The sequence below is a fragment of the Megalops cyprinoides genome, chromosome 6, assembly GCF_013368585.1.
Source record: "Megalops cyprinoides isolate fMegCyp1 chromosome 6, fMegCyp1.pri, whole genome shotgun sequence".
In the NCBI taxonomy this organism is placed as follows: Eukaryota; Metazoa; Chordata; class Actinopteri; order Elopiformes; family Megalopidae; genus Megalops; species Megalops cyprinoides.
Genome location: NC_050588.1, coordinates 21038030 through 21060625, shown reverse-complemented (window position 1 = coordinate 21060625; position 22596 = coordinate 21038030). Strand labels below are relative to the sequence as shown.

General features: G+C 42.4%; 1 protein-coding gene across 2 annotated transcripts in view; it reads left to right on the top strand.

The window, feature by feature from the left end:
* Positions 1-22596, top strand: part of LOC118779032 (FYVE, RhoGEF and PH domain-containing protein 5-like) — a 45529-nt gene that overhangs the window by 18373 nt on the left and 4560 nt on the right. For both annotated transcript variants that reach the window (XM_036530855.1, XM_036530854.1), the window contains exons 3-13: positions 1714-1843; positions 3235-3293; positions 3864-3894; positions 9925-10076; positions 10615-10771; positions 15430-15520; positions 15799-15849; positions 16473-16531; positions 17343-17414; positions 18526-18594; positions 22398-22481. In XM_036530855.1, coding sequence (XP_036386748.1) covers positions 1714-1843; positions 3235-3293; positions 3864-3894; positions 9925-10076; positions 10615-10771; positions 15430-15520; positions 15799-15849; positions 16473-16531; positions 17343-17414; positions 18526-18594; positions 22398-22481 — 955 coding nt within the window. The remainder of the gene's footprint in view (positions 1-1713; positions 1844-3234; positions 3294-3863; positions 3895-9924; positions 10077-10614; positions 10772-15429; positions 15521-15798; positions 15850-16472; positions 16532-17342; positions 17415-18525; positions 18595-22397; positions 22482-22596) is intronic.

Below are 22596 nucleotides of genomic sequence, written 5' to 3'. Positions count from 1 at the left end.
GTGTGTGTAGGTGGCCATGTGAAAAGATTGGTTTTGTCTCTGTTGACATGATGCTCAACTGGATAGCTGTTAACCTTTAATACACAGGAGCTGCACAACATGAGTGAAGTCATGTGGAACTCCCTCCCTGACTCCTGGGTGGAGGAACATGCTAAAGTCATCAAGCTGAACGTCTGCATTCATGCTGTTAATGTCCGCACAATCAGGACCCAGCAGTCTGTATTATCACAGCAGGGCAGGAGAAGAGCAGAGAGAATGAGGATATTACAAGGGGAGGAAGGAGGAGTGGATAGGAGAAGAGAAACAATGAAAAGAAGAGAAGTGACTTGTTAGTGTTAGTATGTCCGCAAACCTGATTTTGACAGATGCTGTTATTCTGGAAAGTGTCATGGGCTGGTTTGCAAAAGGTTGCAGGTTGAGATTCTGTGTGAGGGCACTGCAGGTAGCTCCCTTGACTGGGGCGCTTAACCTGAACTGCTTCAGTAAAAACACAGCTGCTGAAAAGGATACTGTGTGGACCATGACCTCATGTCTGCAAATGGTGCCTGCTAAGCAAATACAAACACATTGTGTAAGACACCATAACAAGGCTGACATGGCATTGTCACAGATTTGTCTGCGGGCATTATCACTCTTTTGATCCAAAGTCATTCTTAACACCCAGTCATACTGGAAACAATAAGCATAAACCATAGTGATAACAATCAAAGATTTTTTTTTCTTTGTCACAGTCAATTCCTTCCACATATTCTGTCATAGAAGCTTTGTGTGGGTTGGCATCGCAGTTACGGAGACTTTTATTGGACACTTTCATTGGAAAGCTTGGAGAGCTTTTAGTATTATATTCTATTTATTATTTTGTGGCTAAATGCATTTTCTGAAATGTCAAAGCAATTTCTATAAATGTATACTTCTAGAACTATTTTGTTGTGGGAATTCTGTATTAAACTCACTCTGGGAGTGATCCCAGCAATACCATTCATCATATTTATAGATATAATTTATATCTACCAGGTTTATAGTAATCATTGAGGTATGATTAGCTGCACCCATCTGAGTTTGGGCAATTTGTATATTTTTATTATTATCATTATTTTCATCCCCTCTGTTGCTGGTGCTGTATCCACACTGGCGGCTCTGCAGCATCGCACAACCCTGCTACCAGAGCACTGCAATCTGACTCGTTTTTAAGTTCTCCATAAAGGACAAATACTGTTTAAACTGAGAGGAGAAATGAAGAGGCTGATGAGTTTAATTATTCGGCCTGGATCTCAGGCTGGGTACACTGGTTCTTTACACCTGGAGTTGAGCTTGGTCGCTGGGCTGTAGGGTCCCTGAGATGTTTGGAAAGGGTTTAGGGCTATAATGAAGAGCGATGGTCTGCATTCTCTGCTGCTTTAATATTATCTCACCTCTGTGTGTGTGTGTGTGTGTGTGTGTCTGTGTGTGCGAGTAGATGCATGTGTGTTTGCATATGCATGTGTGTGTGAATGTTCTGCAGTAGCATTCACCAGTTTCACAACATGTTTAAGTTGTGAAATTGGCTTGTAACTTGAGATTTGTGGAGGGTTGCAGAGACAACATTTTCATTTTTCCCTATAGCAAGGTTCATAAGGGCATCTGCTAAGCAAATAAAATGTTTTTTTTTTCCTATTGATTTTCATCAGTATTTTTCTCCAGTACTGATTCTGTCCTCTGTCCTGGGGTTCACAGTGCCTATACAGAGCCCTACCGTGCATGCCCCATGGCGCCAGGGCCAGCAGGCGAACCAGCCGGTGAGGAGGACCAGGGCCGCACCTCAGAGGAGGAAGATGGGTGTGTGGATTACAGCTACGACAGACAGGTGAGTCGCACCAAAGTTTGATTGCAAAGACTGAGTGTCAAGATACAACAAGTTAATCTGATATGCATTGACTACAAGCCTTCTCTGTCCCTCTGATTCCTGCTGGCTGAAAAAGAACTGGATTGTGTAAGCTGGTTTGGGGACAGCAGATTTCTTTCTTTATAAGGTGGCTGTTGAAAAATGTATGTGAAAAAAGATGTAAAAGAGTACAATGATCATTCAAGCAGAATGGTCCTGATGCAAACCCAGCAATGTGTGTGCTTTGATACCATCATTATTACCACATGCAAAAATCTGCGGGTCTGTTGCTTAGAAATAAGCATGACATTACCCCAAAAAACTTGTGCATATGCAAATATTCCATTACCATTCGATGAGACAAAAATGTATTTCAGGGCCCTGCTCAATCCCTACAGGTCATGTGACTTTGGTTTCCTTTTTTCTTTTTGGCTGAAGACACTCATCAAAATAAAATCCGCGGATTTTCCCATCTCGGGAAGTCTTTTCAGAAGATGGATATATTTTATTTGCAGTCCTCAGAGATGGAATAGGGCAAGAGGGAATAATGTGTTTGCTACAATTTATTTAGAATATAAAAGATGATATAAGAATTTCATTTATTCAACAATTGTGGTGTGCTTTTGTACCTATGATACATATGTCAAATTTGTATCTTTGGCAGTGAATAATGACAACACAATTATTAGCTTTCATTATACAGACAATCTGTGCAAGCTGTGCAAGCTGTGCCAGCTTTCTTGCAGTGCATAATAACACATCTGAATTAAATCCATATTTTTCAAAGAAATTAGTTTTTGGATTGCATCTTGGTCTTTATGTTTATAGTGTTTGTTTTTTTTTACTCCTTTACTGAAAAGGAATTAGTCTCGCTCTGAGTACACATTATCCATTGGTTCAGTTACCTTCAGTTAATGTTCATATTTATTCAGATTTATTCCTCACAGGAAAACACACAAAACAGATACGAGACCAATTCCAATCTAAGGTCAGGGGCACTACAAAAGCTGTAGCATTAACAAATGCTATATTTGAAATATTTAAACTTTTCACTTCAGTGTTTATGAGTTAACATGCATTCAGCCAATGAATAACAATCAAATCAAATCAGCTAATCAAACTGAAAAATTTCTCAAAAGAAGAAGCTGTTTTACATTGAAATGCAAAAGTGATATCTTACTCAAGTCAGACAATGACAAAAATTTAGTTTAATGACATGTTTGTTGTCCAATCAGATAAGAGCAGGTTCATAATAGCCCCAGTAAACATATGCAAAACACTTTTGTAGTGCCCACACTTTACAAATATTTACTTTAAATGAGCCTTCACTCTCTCCGCTCAATAATGATCCCATTTTTATCCCTCCCACACAGACAGATGGTCGGTCCAGAGCATTCTACATTGCCAAAGAGCTGGTGGATTCAGAGAAACTGTAAGTAACCAAGTAACATATTTTCTCACCTGTCAATATACACTGGCTGTCAAATATTGTAATATGATATAGCAGTAACTAAATCTCAGGGCCTCTTCATTCATGAAAAAAATGTAACATCTCAGACCTTATAATTTGAAACATCTTTTATGATATGTAATATACAAATATTATATAAATATTATGTAAGTCTATAAATACTCAGTTGACAGAGTTATTTGATATACAAAACATTTATGAGCCTAAGAGCAAATGTAATTCTTCTTACATTGTATTCTTGTATTCTGTATGTAATTTTAGGTGATAAATGTGTCACTTGAGGCTGTCATGAAATTTAATGAGCTAAAAAGACTACTCAATATTATACTTACACATGATAATAATAAAAACAGCATATTTACAATAGTTTTAATCCATTGTGAAGAATACTTATATTTATTTATAAAAATGGATACATGTATTTTTATGTGTGTTGTTCACATGTGTTCATTCTGTATGAGTTCATATTCTTCATTATTTCATTTTAATACTGTTATAAAGGTCTTGACTAGGTCCTTTTGTATTTTACAGGCATGTAAAGGGACTCAAAGTATTACACGAGGTAGGAAACACAATCTCATGGATACTGCAAACACTGTATCGTTTCTCCTTTTATAAAGCTCTTTTGACCTACTGTTTGGGTGTGTATCCATAAGCTTTGTCTTTACGAGTTACTGTTTAACATTTAGCTCTTGAATGCGATTTGTATGTTATTCTCCATGAAGCTCAATGTCTCCTACAAATCATACCCCTCAGAGAAGCCCTGTAGCACCAAGCTGGTTGACAACACACAAACCACACACAACTGAACTACAGAAGCCTTCAGGTCTAGAAATCAGCTCCTGCCATTTATCCCTTAATTCAAACCCCTTCTCTCCACCTATCAGTCAGAAAAAAACAGCTCATATCGTCCAATCCCCTTGGCTCCTGTGCTCAGGGGCAGGCAGCGGGCGGGTAGGACTGGAGTGCTATGGGCGAGGCAGTTGTAGAATGATATAGGCAATGGTGGAAATGATGGATTCTGTGGCCTAAGCTTGCAGTTGGCTCAGTGGTGTAATGTGAACCATGTGTTTTTGATGGGGTTCAGGACACTGTTACAGGATGGTGGTGGATTTGAATCCTGATGGGTAATGCTGAAACTTTGAGCAAAGGACTTGAGCCTTCATAACATAAAATATTCATGAAAATGGTGCTGCTGCATTGTCCCTTTGTGGTGGATTGTACTTGGCTTATCCTTTGCTATCTGGGGTAAACACTCCCCTGCCACTCCTTTCCCAGGGCTTTTTATCTACTCTGCTGAATTTAAGCACTACATTATGCCATGCATTCGTTCATACTTCGCTCATACTTGCCCCATGTGTTGATTACAGGACAGACTGAAGCACACATTACAAGCAATTTGTGTTCCATTGTCCTGTTATTACTGCAGTAGGTTGCTCTGGATAAAAGCATCTCTCAGGTGAAGAACCCTAAATGTCTGTCTCAGACATAGCTCTGTAGTGGCAAGCCAACATCAGAACTGTGTGCTACCTTATTTTTCTCCATGGTCATTTTAAGATACATCCTCATAAAATACAATTTTTGTTTGTTGACCTCCTTTCGATGGTTTTAGTTTGCCTGACCCCAGAACAGGTGTTTTAATATCACTTGAAAAGCTCACGCTTGCAGTTTTAATCAAGTGTAATTAACATTCTAAGTGTTGAATCAATGTGTCAACTGCAATTACTGTCTTTTGCATTCTACAAGTCACATAAAGGTGAATTTTAGGGATGTAATAGTAATGATGTTTGTTCAGTTTAATTTGGTTTTGTAGGGCTTGCACAATTCTGAATCCCAATGGATTAATCACAGATTCAGCATCACAAACGGAATGTTCTTTTGTTGGTAGATTCTACCATTTTCAATGTGGATTCAATATGTTTCATACTCTGGAATCCGAAAAGTTATCATTAGAACGGAAGATAGGGTTCCTACTTTAATTCCCAGTAAGTCCCATTAAAGGTGATTGCATGACATCATTGTCTAAAAGCAGTTGGGAAGAGTGACATTGTGTGTATCATGTAGTCAGTCTTCATATTTGCCATTTTAGTTCATATGTTATTCTGTCAAGTTTTCATTGCTGTAAGCAGTAATGCATATCATTGCAATCAGTTTATTCTGTTCACTATTTCTAAAAATCCAAAAGCATCATTAACAAGTTATTTGAAAACATTAACCTTGCCAGGAATGAATAGTCACTAATGAATTCAGTCATGTTTTTGTGCTTCTGTATATCAGTTCATCTAAGATCTTGTAAATTGAGACATTGAAAAATAAATTTGGTGGGCTCGTTGTTTTGTCCCCATCTAAACCTTTTTTAATCAAGGTAAAGGGTCATACCAGAGTTAATTGTATAATAATCATCTTTTTGACCTGTTGCCTGGTAGATTGCCTTTTTCATTAGTCTACTCCCCAGTCTACCAGAGCTATTATTATAGACAACATTGTCTGAAACTCAGGGCTCCAAGAATAGACTTATAGACTACAGAGTAACAGAGTACACTTATATCACCAGTGACATCACTTCCTGTGTGCCAATAGCGAACCATCCATGTGGCAGGTTCTTGGCTCTTTTTTTCCTTTCTCTTGCTGGGCAATGAGCCCCAGCCTAGCTCAGGTTTATCAGTGTTGTTCCAGTGAAGCAGACTTCCCCGTCTGCCGTGACGAGGTTGATTTGAAGGAGTCTGTCAGAGGGTGACGCCAAATGTACGCAGCAGGCTTTTGTTTGGGTAACCTTTATTTGTGGTTGTGACCGTATCATCACTCCTCATAATGCCAGTGCCGTGCCCACGATCAAGAGGGTGCCAGAGACCTGGTGATGCAAAGGTCAATGCGTAGTCTGATGTGCCATGATACACGACTTCATTCTGTGTGTGTATTTGACAATCAAGCCCAGCGCAAGTTTTTAACTGAATGTCTCAAAGGCAATACATAGATAGTCCTTTGCCACTTATCTCAGATATTTTCTGCACATATTTCAACACACACTTTCATTCAAGAAATGTTTTTTTCTCCATTTGAGTTAGATTTGCTGAAATACGATGGATGTATTTGTAATGAATCGTTGGATGAGTTCAAATATCACAACCAATCAGAGCTTGCCTTGAGGTATTAGCGTGATCAAACACACTCTTTCTATTGCTTATTGTTTAATGTGATAGAGCCAGTAATATCGATAAAGCCGCCATTATAGCAATGTGTAAAATATGTTGCATGTATACATCATGTTTTAAAACCAAAAAATAATTAGGCTGAAGTGCTCCATATCAATTTCTTTCACTTCCTTGAATACTTATGTTATCATTACAGCATGAGAAGGAGGAGATGAAAAAGACAAAGGTGGAAAGGTTCACTTTTATCTGAGAGGAATGACCTTTTTCATTGACTAATGAGGGTTTACTTAGATGCATTTTTTTCCAACATGCCTGACCTCTGTCTAAGGTTTCTCAGAGGATGTGTATCCGTTCCAGTTCTTATTTGGGACCATGGCCCTTAGAAGGGTGAATGCTCGCAACCTCTAACAAAAGCTCTGCTTTTATGTGTATGTTCCTATTTTTATACTGCCTCAATTTTCATTTAAGTCTTTTGCTACTATATATTTGACTTGCTGTCTGCTGTGATCTCAATAATCTGAGTTTTAATTTTACATCTAATATGATGTCTTCAAGGCCTCTCTGTAAATCAAAACTGCTGTATAAATAGTGTTATTATTACTACTAGTACTACTACATTTTACATTATTATTATTATTATCATTATTATTATTATTGAAAGACTTTCTCTGAGCTCATTTTCTTTCTGAGAAAAATTCCATGTGTCCTTACATCTAATCATTGTTCCCTTGCTCTTCCTTGGGTGTATGTGATTCATGTATTAATTCATGTAGACAAGCCCTTCACTTATTCAAACACTGCAGAAAAGAAGACAGTGATTGTCTGCTTGTGGATGGCAACTACAAGTTACATCTGATGAAAGATGAGGGATGTGGAGGATGCTACAGGAGGACACTAACCTCTTCAGTTTATAAGTATCTCAAAGAGTGTAAATCTTCCAGTGAAAGCTTGAGAACCAAGAATCACAGCAGAATGTGATGATTTAGAACAACAATTAACAGATAACACACACTTTGTGTTTCCACGTGATAGGCAGAATGCAATTTATTAAAAAGAACTTAATCCCCACACATTGTCTGCTCAGACAGGTATTTATTTTATATCCATTCTAAAAGAAATAGTTTTGGGGCAAGGTTCCTAGTTGTGTGTTTTGTAGGCTTTGGTTGGATAGCATAGGAAAAGCTTTGTGTGGGGTAAAAGCATGACTGTGGTGGCATTGTGGGAGGCAGTAAGACCCAGGTGTTATGGATGCTCTACGTCACAAAGAAATTCATTAGTTTTCATTAGTGGTCTGTCAGAACAGGTTCCCAGTCCTGACAGTGTGAAAGATGCACTACGCCCATAGGGACGGCGTAATGGGATGTGTCTACCAATGACCTACTGCAAAAAGCCTAGGAGTGCAACAGTATTCATTGTAGACAGTACAAGAGAGTGTGGACCAGTGTTAAGGGCAGCTGTGTGTAGTTTTGAAGCAGTATGTAGTCATGTTAAAGGTACAGCATTATTTAAGCCCTCACCCAGCACTAACTTATTTTGTTTTCAATCAGAGCTTAACTATCCATACTAGCGATGTCCATTTAGCCATTAACTATCAATTTAGCTACAGTTTATAGGGGAAATTGTGATGGTTAAGCCACTTTGCATGACTTTGGCGCTATGGGGGTGCTTAGGGGTACATTGCACCCCCAAACAGACCTGAGTGCACCCCAGTTGTCTCCTTATATCCTTTTATCTACATAGTATTTATGACTTTTTGTGCACCCCTGTGGATTGCAGTTGCACCCCTCTGTATTTTCTCCTGGCACCATGCCTGCATGGGGGTACATCAGCAGTGGTCCATGAGTAAGTATCAAAATGATATCTAGAAATATTTCATGGAGCTGTGATCTGTGACTGGGCTGATCCACAGATTCCAGGTTGAGCCCTCCCTCTCTTATGTGTGCAGCTGTGAAAATCCACCGCTGGGACAGATTCAGGACAAAACACACCAGCTATTGTTCTATTGTTTAATGGGGAATAACAAAATACAAAGACTTTCCAGACGCAGTCCTGAGTGGGAAGTGAAGTTGTGCTTTTCAGCGGGTGTTTCTCAAAAACAGGTTGGACACAGAGCTCCCGGGTTGTCTCAGATCTGAGTCCTGCTGTTTCTTTTACCCATACTGATGAAATCGAGAGAAAGCTAGTCAGACTCAGCTAGCTGGAAGTTTCTTATTTCATTCAGGGTGGTTTCAATTTTAAACAAGACCTGTGCAGGCATGGTTCAGGGGCTATGACTTCTTTGCCAGCACTTCAGCAACTAGTGGAAAAAGGAGGTCCTGCTTTTTACTGTTAAGTCCCTTACTGAGATAGTCAGGTCATTGGTCAGTCAGCAAGACAGCCAGTCAGTCACTCACTCACTCAGTCAGTTAGTGAGAGAGTCAGTCAGCTGATCAATTAGTAAGTCATTCAGTGACAGCCAGTCAGTCAGTGAGAGAGTCATTTGGTAAGTCATTCAGTGAATACAGGAAACTGCTATTTCTAGGGCTTCATCTCTCAGTTCCAGCAAATAAATAAATAAATAAATAAAATAATGAGGTTTGACATGCCAAATGGAAAAGAAAGGCTGGATGAGCTGCATTCTGAGAAACTTCTTTGAGTTTTCATGCAGTTATTATTAGTTTGGCATGTGGACAAGGGAATGGTTTTGAATGTCTGGAGCTGTTTGTCAGAAACAATAAAGAAAACAATAAGTGCTGAGTACAATAAGTGCATGAAGCAGCAGGAATGATAGACTCAGACAATGATAAATAGCAGCTCAGATACAATTGTCACAATACGAAGAATGCGAGATTGTATAGTGTTGTGTCACAGGTCTATCATTGTATTTATGTGCTTTCAGATTGTCTCTGTCTGGAACTGAAACTGATGACCTCCAGAGGGCTGCTACAGGCTGATGCATACAGGCAGTTTTATCTGTTAATCATTCAGACTGGAGCCGCTGCGCTAAACTACCTTGCTTACTTAAGGATACAAATGCAGTGCCCAGCCCAGTACTTGAACCTGCAGTCCCAAAGGGCCAGAGTCCACGGTCTTAAACGTTAGTCAACACACACACCCAGGGAAGTGCTCCAGATGTGAGGGTCAGATTAATGACGGTCGGACTGCGGTCCCTTCCTTAAAGCAGGGCTGTGGTCACCGTGGTCATGGTCAGAGCCAAGGGTCCCCTTCCTCCTGCTGTGGGAGAGGCCTGGGGCTGCCTGTGGGCGGAGCAGCTGCTGTCCCAGGGTGGAGGAAGTGAGGTGGAGGGGTGAGGGATGGAGGAAAGAGGAGTGGTAGGGGGGACTGAGCGGGGATGTGGGGCCGCCCTGACCCTCTCCAGAGCTGCCCTCCCTCTCAAATTCCTGGAACTTTGTGTAGGTAAAGCTTAAGTGGCCCTGGCCCCCTCTCTCTGTGTCCTGCAGGACTTCAGGGCAGCAGTGGGGGCGGCTGGAGGCGAGCAGGGTGAGCCGGCGCTGGGGGAGGACCAGCTGAATGAGATTCTGAAACAGCTGCCTGAAGTGTACCAATTCCACTGCAACGTCCTCAATGACTTGGAGACACGCCTCAAACAGTGGTGAGACACACGAGCTGAGAGTCGCACATGTGTGCATACACACACACACACACACACACACACACATGAACACACACATGCACACACAAGCACACACATACACTCAAACACTTGTTCACACACACAGACATACAAACACGCATATACACAAACTTACATGCACATCCACACACAACTTGAGACACACATTCACACACACACACACACACACATTACACATGCACACATACAATGCCATTTAACCTTCAAGAAGGGATCTTTAAAGTTATGAGTTTCCCAGATCATCAGGCAAACATTCAATAATCCATAGACTTCTCCTGACCTTCATTAAATGTATCTCCTAAATTAATCTTTGTTAAACTAATCTGAATATTAAAAGCCACAGCAGAAAAGGAAGATTTGTATGGGAGAACACCAGCGGCCCAATATGATTATTGACCCGCTGAGTGTGTACGTGTTGCGTCTGAGCTTGAAGCCATCAGATTGTCATCCATAAGCACATAAACAAAGCTCTTCCAATGCTTCTGTCATTAATCAGGGAGGAGAGCCAGAAGATTGCCGATGTCATCTTGTCGAGACGGGCGGAGTTCGCTATCTTCACCTCCTACATCTCCGAGTATGATCGAAGCATGGCTCTGCTGGAAGAGAGCTGTCGAAATTCACCTGCCTTCTCTGCTGTTGTCAGGCAGTTTGAGGTAAGCATTAAAAAAATCCTTAAATCTGTTGTAAGTGTTAGTGTTTGAACTACCCTGGAATGGATTTACCTTCTCCAACACCTAGTGTTTAGGCATAGCTAGACATTTGCAGACTAAAAAATTCTGCTATATGAAAAGAGTGGGAGTCATCAGTAAAGCATACATCAGAAATCCACCACAAACTGAGCATATTCAAGTAGGAGCACTACCGTTGATTGGGCTAGAGTGTCAAAGAAGATTAAACATTAAACAACAGAACTACTGCAAGATCCTGAGACAAACAGTAAAGACTTGGCATTTGAGTGTTTGTAAAAGACCCAGAGATCTCTATCTGTGCAATGAATGTGACTGCAGTGCATTGTGGGTATTACATTGTAAGTAGTGTATTGTGCCTGCAGTAGTCTGCAGAGGTGTGTGGGTGGGTGGTAGGGGTGGTGGTGGGGGGAATGGGGTGTTGCTGGTTTTTCCTTTGAAAGGTCAGTCTGATGGCTGTACGAAGGTGGAAAAGAAAAGGCTGGGAAAGGCCAGGGTATAATGAGTCTTTCCTACTGCATTCTGGGATTAAACCAGCTTTACAGACGGGGAAAAAGAACCTGAAAAAAGGAAACTATTGTCACAACCCTCCTCTTATACTTAACTGTACACAGATACTGTATGTGTGCATTTGTGTTTGCTTGTGCATCCATGTGTGAGTGTGCACACTTCTAAACCTGTGAAGAAGCTTTAGATCTGTACCTGTACCAGGATGTTAGAGGTTCAGAAATCCTGTTTGCACTGTGCTCCCTTCCACCACACTCTAGCGGGTTGGATGCTCCACCATTTGTCTGAGTGGCAAGCCCCTCAATCACACAGCCCAGGCTGAGTTTGCTCTGATGGCGGGGCCTTGACCCCTGAAATTAGTGCCTGTTGCCCTCTGCCCCTGTGATCAGGGGACAGGGGTGGCAATTATGATTATGGTCTTGATCATCATTATTTCTGTGGTGGTGGTCGCTGAAATGGGTTTTCAGGGGTCTGACAGGAGGCCACACAGGGATCAGCACGAGTTCTCATTTTTAAAAAGTGGACCTGTGGGATCAATATTAAGTTTGTGTAGTTCAGTTAATCCATTCACTGGTTTTAGTGTTTTGGTACTGAAGGTCCTCTCTGTACCTTATTGACTGAGGTGAAGTTCAATACATATGGTCTACTCCATGCTTTGTTGACCATATCTGATCAAGTTCAATACTCACAATTTCCTCTTTGCCTTATTTACAATGACCAGTAAGGTCTGGTGCCGATGGCCCTGTATGCCTTATTGACAACCTCTGGTGAAGTTGGTGATTGTTCTGGTAATGCTATGAAACAGTCATGGAAGTCATGGAGAAAGGTCTGTTGCCATGGTAATCTGTGATCTGCACAGGTGTGGGGCAAAGGGCCAATGAAGGTACCACAGTCTCCTCAGCACTTTTTTATTTTCATAATTATTTATTACTAGGTTTAAAATGTTTAAGTGATCGAAGGACCAATGTTCAATGCTTACAGCAAATTAATAATAAAAAAACAAAAACTATAGGAACCTTTAGGCGTGCCTTTGCATCCATCAAACATAAATGATGTTGATGTAAACAGAACATTAAAAATGGTACCTTTGCTTACCTTTACTCCCAAAATGAAGTTACGTGGCAACAGCAGAGATGGTTCAGAAGGCACCATTGCATTGCTTAAAACCATTGTTTAAAGCCTGGTAATCCTCTGTTGATGTGGAAAGCGTGACAAGGTTGGTTATGTTAAAATGCTGTGAAGCATTTAAAAGTCATACCTAGCATTTGCGGTAGATAGGTAGATAATGTTCTGGGCTTATCAGTGTTTAGTCTTTCCTGGCTCTGCAATCCAAAAGTGTTCTCCATGGCTATACTTGTGAATATTGCATGAGCAAGCAGGTCTTTAATCTACTTTGGTTCAGTATGATTGGTATGTACAGAGATTGAACTCAGAGAGTAGACTTTTAACAGACAAAAAATTTGAACTGTTCAGTGTAGACACGTGTTTGTGAACACATGTGTAGCTGGGCACACCTCAGATATTTTGTCTGTGTATAAACGGTCTTGGGCGTTTTGAACCTTGCTTTAAAGTTTGTAGTAAGCAAGGACCATTTATCACAGTCAGACAATCCCTGTAATTCATTTACTGTAATAGATTAAGGTCAGCTACTCCCTGCACTTCCAAGCCACTGAAAAGACATGAAAAGAATAGCCTTGCCTGTGGAAGTAAATTAGGCTAGAAGGTCATGGATGACTTTTTTTGGCAGAGAGGGTAGTGGGGTGGGCGGTGGAGGGACAGCATTTTGTCCATGTCCCCCTTGATGCCATGGTTCATGCATGCCTCTCTGTAAGTGATCAAGTCATCTCACCATGGGATTTGGATTTCCACAGGCTAGATACATAGTATTTTGATTGTCATAAATCCATTTTCTCAAGGAACGGATGGCACTTGCACCAGCAGATGTTGTTCATTCAGTAAGTTGTTGGTATATCTATACCTATGTATGGAGTTATATACCTTTTTTTATTGCTGATAGTGTGAATACTCCAGAGTTCTACCAAAAGCAGCTCTTTTCATCTATTGGTTACTCTCCCCAGAGAAAATGGTGTTCCACAATAGTCCACAAAGGCATAGTGTGTGAAATTTGTCTTTGACCTTTCCCAGCATGAAACGAGGGAGTCACCTTGCAGTTTGTTCCCAGTTCTTTCTATTTTCACTTTCCATTCACTCTCCCCCCCCTCCCTCCCTCTGATCTCTCTCCCTCCTGCTCTCCTCATCTCTCTCTCTCTGCCACTCTTTCCCCCTCTCCCTCTAATTGGCCCCCTCTCTTTCCCTCTTTCTCTCTCCCACTCCCTCCCCATCTCCCACTCTTTGCCTCTCCCACTCCCCCTCTCTCTCTGCCTCTGTGTGTATGTAAAGGGCACACTGTACACAAAGGTGAGGAGAAGCAGTATTGCTTAAGTCTAACTCCATTGTGGAGTCAGTGATGACAGTGATGAACTGTCTGCTGAGGCTGATTGCATCACGGCTGGAGCCTGATAGGATTAAAGCCACTCCAGGCACTATGGCAGTGTTGTGTTTACACTGCTTTTTATACATAAGTTGTCCCACCACCTTGTGCATGATATTGTGTGTATGTGTGCGTGTGTGTGTGTGTGTGTGTGCGTGTGTGTGTGTGTATGTGTGTGTGTGTCTGTGAGAGAGAGAGAGAAAGAGAGATAGAGAGAGAGAGAGAGAGCTCTGATTGAAAGCTCTGAGTGACAGCTGGTAAATAAGATGACAAAAGCTAATTAGAGAATCAGCCCAGGTTATAACTCCCCAATTAAATTGCCTTATTGCTGGGGCAGTGTATCAGCTCCATGTGCCATTGATTTGTGTAGTAGCCTACAGTGATGTCCTTTCCTTTCTCCTTCCCGTCTAAGTCGCCATGGTCTCAGTGCTCGTCTGAAATATCGACCTTGGCTTGTCATGGAAGTTTTTCATGGAAGTTGTTTTTTGCATGTGTGGTGTCATTTTGGATTTGAATTCTCACACCACATTTTCCTGAGTAATTACATGGTTAATTAGCTGGATGAACCAGGCCATCCATGTAATGAGTTACCAAACACAGCACAAAAAAAACAAACATATGTAACTGAGAGAGAAGGAGAGGTAGGAGGGTGTGTTATCTTAATGCATCACACTGATCTCTTGGCAGTCTCACAACATTGCTGGAACACTGTGTGTCACATATCTTCCTCAGAAAAAAAACTTTGTTTATAAAACCATATTTGATACAATCCTTCCATTCATTCTGTACTGCTTACACCTGCTTCATCCAGTCCCATCCCAGCTCACATAAGGGCTAAGGTCATTCAAGTGCTACAGCATCACTGTCTAAAAACACTGAGCGTGCGCTCAGAGCGTTGCATGTCAGGTATCTGAATGCAGTTGGGTTTCAGTGTGGGAACCTCAAGGCCATTGCTGGCTGACAGGATAATCGAGGTCTTGTTCCCTTTACTGGATCATAATTATCTCTCGAACTCATGGGATCCCACACAGGGCCCAGGTGGAAATGACGGAGTGGAGCAGTGCTTCAGGGTGCGATATGGCTCTCTTTGCACGCCTCTGAATATGAAGAGGGGCTCTATCGGATTAGAGGGATGGCAGTCGGATGGGCCCCTTAGCACTGACGCAATTATCTCACCACTCGGAACTGCAGATTGGCGGGAGGAATCGTCGCTCTGGGCTCCACGTTGACAGGATGAATGGGGATGTGTCCAAGTCCTTCCAGCCTGGAATGAATTTTTATGTCTTCGATTTCCTCGCTCGCTTTTCTCCCCGTGCAGCATCTTGACCCAACAAATGAGGAAGGGGTGTAGTTCTATCTGGTCAGGTGACTTGGGTGAGCTGGTCAACCCTGTGCACCTGTGTACGTAAATGTCCCTGTTGGTCAGCTCTCTGACCTGGTATAAAAAAATTCAACAGCAGACAGAGGTGTCTCATAGTGGCTGGTGGATCTGAGTGTGTGGAGTGAAGACTGGGAGCCTTACTGAAGGAAAAGGGAGACATAATGAATTATGATATGAGGGACAATTGAGTGATATTGATTTTTTTCCCCCTTTATTTCTCTATCTTGTTCTATTTGACCTGAGCAGCAGCAGAACTCGGCGGGGGCAAACATCTCTGTGAAACACCAGCTGCTGCAGGTCATTGTGCGTGTGCTACAGTATCGCATGCTGCTCACTGGTAGGTTCCCCTGGGCTGGGGTGGGGTGGTCATGGTGAAGACAGGCTGGGAGGGCCTTGCAAGGGAGTTTAGGGCAATGGGCTGCAAGGGTATCACCGCTCCAGTTAACTGGCGTAACATGTGCCATGTAAAATTACCACTGCACAGTATGTGGTTATTTACGTGATATTTTTCTAAGCCAATGTGGAAAGCTACGTTCACTTTTTTCACTCTCATTTTCAGATCATCCTTGGCTTTTTTTTGACGTTTTTTTTTTTTGTTTGTTTGTTTCCTGACAGATTACCTGAACAATCTATCACCAGACTCGGCAGAATATGAAGACACACAAGGTGCTGTTGCTTCTTTGAGGAACAAAGGGCTCTATGGAAGTGTTCTGTCTTTCTGTCATGCCGCTGCCTATAGGTCTCCAGTGTCCAGCACAGTTCCATTACAGTGGCTGTCAGACGTGAAATCGCCGTGCTCTCACAGCCAGACAACACTTCGTTTGGGGACCAGCGGGTCATTCTTTACATAGCAGACATGGCCAGCTGCAGTAGCTATTTATGTGTCTCTCAGAGCAGGGAATTCTACCTGTCTGTGCCTGTCTGCCTGTCTATCTGTCTATCTGTTAGTATCTGTGTCCCGATCTGTTTTCGTCTCTGTTTTTGCTCGTGCCTCTATGTCTGTTTTTTCTCTGTCTGAATCAGTATGTCTGGTCACTCAGCGATCGTACATCACTCTTGTGGTTTCCGTGTCCGTCTGTGTCTGTCTGTATCTGTGCTTTGTGCTTGTTCGGATCTCTGTGTGCTCACGTTATGTTCACCTGTTGTTCACCTTAATGTCTGTCTGTTCCTCAATGTGAATGATAGCGTCTCTCTGTGTTCCACATCAAAGCGTAGCGCCAGTGTTGGTGTTAATTGTTTAAATGGATGAATTAACAATGAACTCTTCCTGTTTCTCCTGGTGTTTGCAGCCGCCTTGGTGATCGTCTCAGATGTGGCAGACCAGGCTAACGACAACCTGAAACAAGGGGTGAGTTTCTCTGGTCTTTTGAGGGCATCTGGGAGCGTGTCTCTGGCGCAGGCATTCTCAGCATATGATAAAGTTAATACTTCAGTGATCTGTTGCAATACTACACACAATACTACTGATTTCTGTCAAATACGTGTTATTTTCTTCTTTTCTAATCCATAAGACAGGCTTTTCATAGCCAGGTGAGATGATACAGTTTGCAGCAGGACTAACAGAGCCAGTCTCGGTGTCCTGCTTAGGCTGTATCAAGAGTGTAGATAAGAACAGCAGCACGGAGGAGTGATTTCATTAAAAATCTCCAGGTGCTTCAATAACAAAGGGTGCAGTGTGAGAGGGACTCCTCACACTGTTGCCCTTTCCCCCTCCAACGCAGGACCCCTCTATCTCTCCCCCTCCTATACAGTGTTGCCAAATCACTTGAAGCATGAGAATATAAGATGAACCCTTTCTCCCTGCCGTCCATCTGACGTAATTCAAATTTCAAATTTAAATTCATGTGAGCTTTATTGGCATGACAGAATTTCTCAGTTGCTAAAACATTTTTACCGTATGTGTAATATGAATGACAAAAATTAAGAAGATGAATGGAAAGTTTTCAGGGAGGAAGATTAAGATTAAGACTATTTAGAGTAATAATAAGAGTGGTGATAGTAATAAATAACAAGAACAGCACAAATACAAAATAAAATGATCACTTTTGTACTACTGTTGACAATATTAACCATAACAACAGCTCTCATTAATTAGCAGACCAAATAGAAAAGATATGGGAATGAATTAGTCCCCCTTTCTCTTACGATCTCTCTCACAGGAGAACTTGCTGCGTCTGATCCACATTGAGTACAGCATCAGAGGCCACAGAGACGTGCTGCAGCCAGGAAGGGTGAGCTCTGCTCGGCCTGATAAGGACATTGTTTTCACACAAATTTATGCCGCAAACATAGAGTAGCTTTCTTCCGTGGCTTATGCAGTGTAACGAAGACGTCTCTGCGCCTCTCCCGCCCCTCCCACCCACGGGATCCTTTTCAAAGGCTTCTTGTGTGTAAAAGCACTGCGTCCTGCATCAGGGGTCTCTCCTCCTTCCTCAGTCTGTGTTCTCTATCACAAGCAGTAATTGGGAATCGCTGACAAGCAGCTTTCCCTTCCATTTCATCTCCTGAATGCAGCTGTGAGCTGATGGAGTGGTTATCTACAGAGGAGGGTGGCAGATAAAAAATGAGAAATCTGTCCTTGTGGCAAATGCCACCTTGTCTCTCTGTTACGTGAAAACTGAAGCTTTAGTGAGCAGCAGTGAATGAGAGTGCCTCTCATTAGGCTTGTGTGAGTTTCGTGAACGGTGACGCGTAGTCACTGTGCTGGAAAAGTGCTGAAGAAGACCATAACTCACAGCCCCAACAGGTTGAATCTCAACTGGAGCCTAATGTAAGAATGCAGACATGACGCATGACACTCCATGCTGTGATTGGTGAGGCACACATGCTGACAGATGGATGATGGGAGCCCCGTCTCATGGTAACCATTTTCCAATCAGGACAGAGACAATAATGGGGACATGAGAGGAAGGACATATCAGGGACCACTGAGTATGGCCTCACAAAAACTCACCCATCAGAGGTCACAAATCAAATCAGGTCGAGCTACAGATCACCACCCGCCTTTTCTCAGTTTCAGCTGTTTACTGGCCATGGCCAGTTTTTAGTAATCATATCCATGGTTTTGTTTTCTATCATTTTTTTTGTAACTCTTCTAATGTTCCTAAAATGTAGCACAGAAAAGACTGATCTTATTATTTTATAACCTGTATTTTTAATTGAGTCTTGAGTTAGCAAGGCAAGACAAATCCAACAGTAAAGGGAAAAAGAGCTTGATTTCATATTGAAAGGGGTGCTTTGTTTTATCTGTACTGTGCTGCATCTGTTCCTTTGGCTTTTTGTGTTCACTTTGTTCTCCCTCTCTCTGTCTCTTCTGGTCTCGACTGGTCGCGTGTGTTCCAGGTGTTTGTGAAGGAGGGAACATTGATGAAAGTTTCCAGGAAGAGCAGACAGCCACGTCATTTATTTCTGGTAACTGCGGATTACATAAGTATGGATAGAAGAGTACAGCTACAACTTGTAACGAAGTGTTTTTCATTTCTCTAACATGGTGCAATGCTTCTTATTACTGCACAGTATGCCTTTCACATAGAATCAAATAACATAAGGTGATTACAACCTGTCTGAGGATTTTGTGCTGTTATATTTTTACGCTGTGCATTTTTGTCCACGTTTTTGTTTACCTATTCAAAAGACTGCTTTTAAATTGTTTTTTTTTTTCTTCTAATGTTAAAAAACATTCTGATTCCCCTTAAATGACTGCATTTGTGATGCCATCATGAGTGACATAGTCATGCTAGTTCTGTCACAACCTCAGAGCACTGCTTTGCTGTCCCTTGAGGTCCCCACTGGTATGCATGTGTTCCTTTTGAATGTAGCAGATGAAACATCCACCATTTGCAGCTCTGGTACAGCAACGGCTATTCTATTGCTGACATTCCATCATAGCAAGGTTATTTTCACCCTGTTTGACATACACCCTCTAGCAGAAAGGGGTGCTGTGTCCTTATCGCCTATATGGGGATAAGGACCTGGTTGGAGAAGGCCCAGGGTCCCACCCGACCCTGGGCCTTCCCCAACCAGCCCTGTTATTGAAAAGCATGCCTCCCCACAGGAAGTTTTGGGTCAGAATTTGGCCAGCCGGTTTCCTGTCCACAGAATGCCTTGACAGGACTGCAAAGGCTGTACTCTCTCTAGAATAGCAGGAAGAGCTGGAAAGCTTGCTTGGAAACCCCCACTGTGGGCATCAGTCTGGTTTCAGGAGACATTTCAGCGGAGCATGAGTTATGTAATGTTACACAATCAGCAATCAGCAGGTCATATGTGCTTTCACTTGCCTTCTACTTATGCATTCTGGGCAATTGCAACAGAGGGAGTGGAATTAATAAAAACCAATTAACACATCAAAACAGTAAACAACTTAGGTTGACTGTGTTTATTCCCAACATTGGATTTTGAAATTACTTTCTTGACAGTTTACATGCAAATGTTGACAAATTACAATGTGGAACATTTGCCAGGCTGCAGTTCTGTGTAGAGCTTTAACTCTTAAAGCACTGAGGGGGTGAAGATTGACTCAGAATATATATTATGCTTTAGTATCATTAATGTTCTACTGTACATCCATATCTGCCTGAATGCCTGTATTAATGTCCATATAGTGTTAGTTGATAATTAGTTGACAATTCTCGTAACAGGAAAACTGTGTCATGCAGACATCCAGTGTCTGTCAGCGTTGGAGCAAATAATCAATACTCTATAATACTGTTTGAGAGGGGATAAAACTAAGGTTTTGGAAATGGTTCCTGTACAGAATGTCTCTGAGATGAACCACATAGAGGCACCAAGCCTGGGGGTGCAATGCTCCTCCACCACAGTGATTTCAGTAGATCTCAGAGCCCACGACCTCGTCCCACTTTTGTAAATATCACCCCCCATGACACACGTTTATCCCAATGAATGTGTGCGTGTGTGTGTGCGTGTGTGTGTGTGTGTGTGTGTGTGTGTGTGTAAGGACACAGAAGAATTAAACCTTATGGACCCACCAGGCCCCTCTGCAGCCAGGTTCCAACCCCTCCCCCAGAGGTGAGGGGGTGGAAGGTTTAGCTTTGAGTCGTGTGTCTCCCTCACCAATAAACAGAGGTGTGTGATAAATGCATCCATCACACAGGCGTGAGTGATGTGGCGGAGACTGCAATTCTAATGCTGGAGGGGACTTTTGTTCAGTCAGGGGGGCTCAGGCTAGATTAATGGAGGTGATGGGGATGGGTGTAATTTATGGAGCAATAAGTAAACAGCAGAAAAAGACACCAGACGAATTGTGACTTCCAGTGTGGTTTTGGGGGAGGGGGCTGTCTGCAGCAGGTGGCTCTAACAAGCCCAGGTATTTCTGAGAGACATAGTCATAATGGCAGCTGAGAGAGTACTGCACAGGAGAAGGGACAGAAGAGAAAGGGATACATGGAGCCATGGGGAGAGGAAACGGGTGTTCTGGGCCAAGAAAGGGAGAAGGAGAGAGGAGCACTCTGTCAGAAACGGAGCGAGAGAGGAGGAGGGGGACACTGTGAACAAGGGACCGGGGGGCATTGTAAACAATGGAGGAGAGTGTAGGGCATAAAGGATGGAGAAAGAGAGAAAAGGTGGGGTTAGGGTGAGAGAGACAGAGAGAGGAGGCGGTTAGATTGGCTCAGACAGTGAATAGGGGAGGTCATTGATAAGAGTGAAGCGGCACCCACAGCGGATGGAGCAGAAAGGGGGTGTTGTGAGCATCGGGATGGAGCAAGAGAGAGAGGAGCGTTCTGTCAGAAATGGAATGAGGGAGGAGGTGAGCAGGTCCTGTGAGCAAGGGACCGAGGGAGAGTGGGAGAGAGAAGAGGAAACAGCTGATCAGAGTGAAGTGGTGCTGAGAGTGAGGCAGGCCAGACAGGGGCACAGTGGGTCAGAGGCCACATAGTGGGAGAATGTGCTGTTTGTGTCTGAGTGTCATTAGTTCTGTGTACACTGGCTACCTCCACCAAGGAATTTCTGGGAACGGCTCAATTCTGCAGGAGAATTCCTGGATGCCACCCCCTGAACAGAGGATGTTTGGTGCATGCATTTGTGTTGGATGATGTCACTCCCCTTTTGTTTGGCTCTGAATTCAGTCGTTAGGATACAATACCTTGAAGCGTGTGCTTGACTTACAATAAGTTATAAAAAATGAACAAAAGAAAGTTCTCATGGAGATATATTTCAGCCAGTTAAAAAGTGCTGATTCTTAACTCATGAGCCAAGTAAAGAGCTAAATAATATGTTATGAAGGGAAATGCTTTTGTCCATGGCTTGTTTTCATTGAATTATTTAACATTTCAGATTTTATAGATCTAATTTAAGATCAAATGGTATCATTTGGAATACCACATTATTTTCAAGATAGTGCAATGATTTGCATCCAGAGAGCTTTTCAGCTCTGTGGAAATAATGCAAAAAACAGAATAGTAATGTTCCTGAAAAATGACCCATTGCAGCAGTAGTACAAACTACACAAGGCAAGCTGTGTACTCACATAGTCTGAATGGGAGCATAAAGTCATGTTTGTATTCAGAATAAGAACAGATGTTCATTCTGCCGACTAATTACAGCTGTCTTATAACTAGTGATGGTGCAGCAAGACATCATGAACTCCATGGTGGGTGGGGTTATCATGTACTGTCAATCAAATTACTTTCCTTTGTGTAGCTAAATAATGTGATAGGTTCAATTTAGTCCTTGATGGCACTAGATAGTTCCAGCCGTTTTGCGTTTTGTGGTGCCTCATTCCTCCATGACTTGAATGGTCTCCTTTTTGGGCATCACGCCATGGATTTTCTGATATATATAGACATACTGAACTGAAAAATGCACCAAATGTACAAGGTAGAAAGTGACTTGAAACAAAAAATACAAAAAATATAAACCAGACTGTTCCGTACCATCCCGAGACAGTGCAAGGGAGAAATTCTCTAAGGCACACACTGCCCTCTTGTGGTAGAAAGTCATATCGGTCACATCTTTGCACCCATTTCAAGTCAAGAAAAGCCTTCCACCTTCTACCAGAATGAACCAGAAAGGCTTTGTGTCAGTGAATCACAGTCTTGATCATAGCTGTTTTATTTATTCATCTAAAGTAACAGGACAATAGCTGAAATATCAGAGGCAATGGAACATCTCCATCGGTCTGGGGTGCCAAGCGTGGAACAGTAGTGACAGTGGGGTGTAGAAATGGAACATTCAGCTTGTTTGCTTTCCTTTTGCAGATGAATGATGTGATGCTGTACACCTATCCGCAGCAGGACGGGAAGTACAGGCTGAAGAACACCCTCTGTCTGACAGGGATGAAGGTGACTTCCTCACTTTCTTTCACCCTTACCGTCTCTTTCCTCCTCTGTCATTCACACATATTTCACCCCCCTCTCTCTCTCGCTTTTTCTCTCTCTCTCTCTCTCTCTCTCTCTC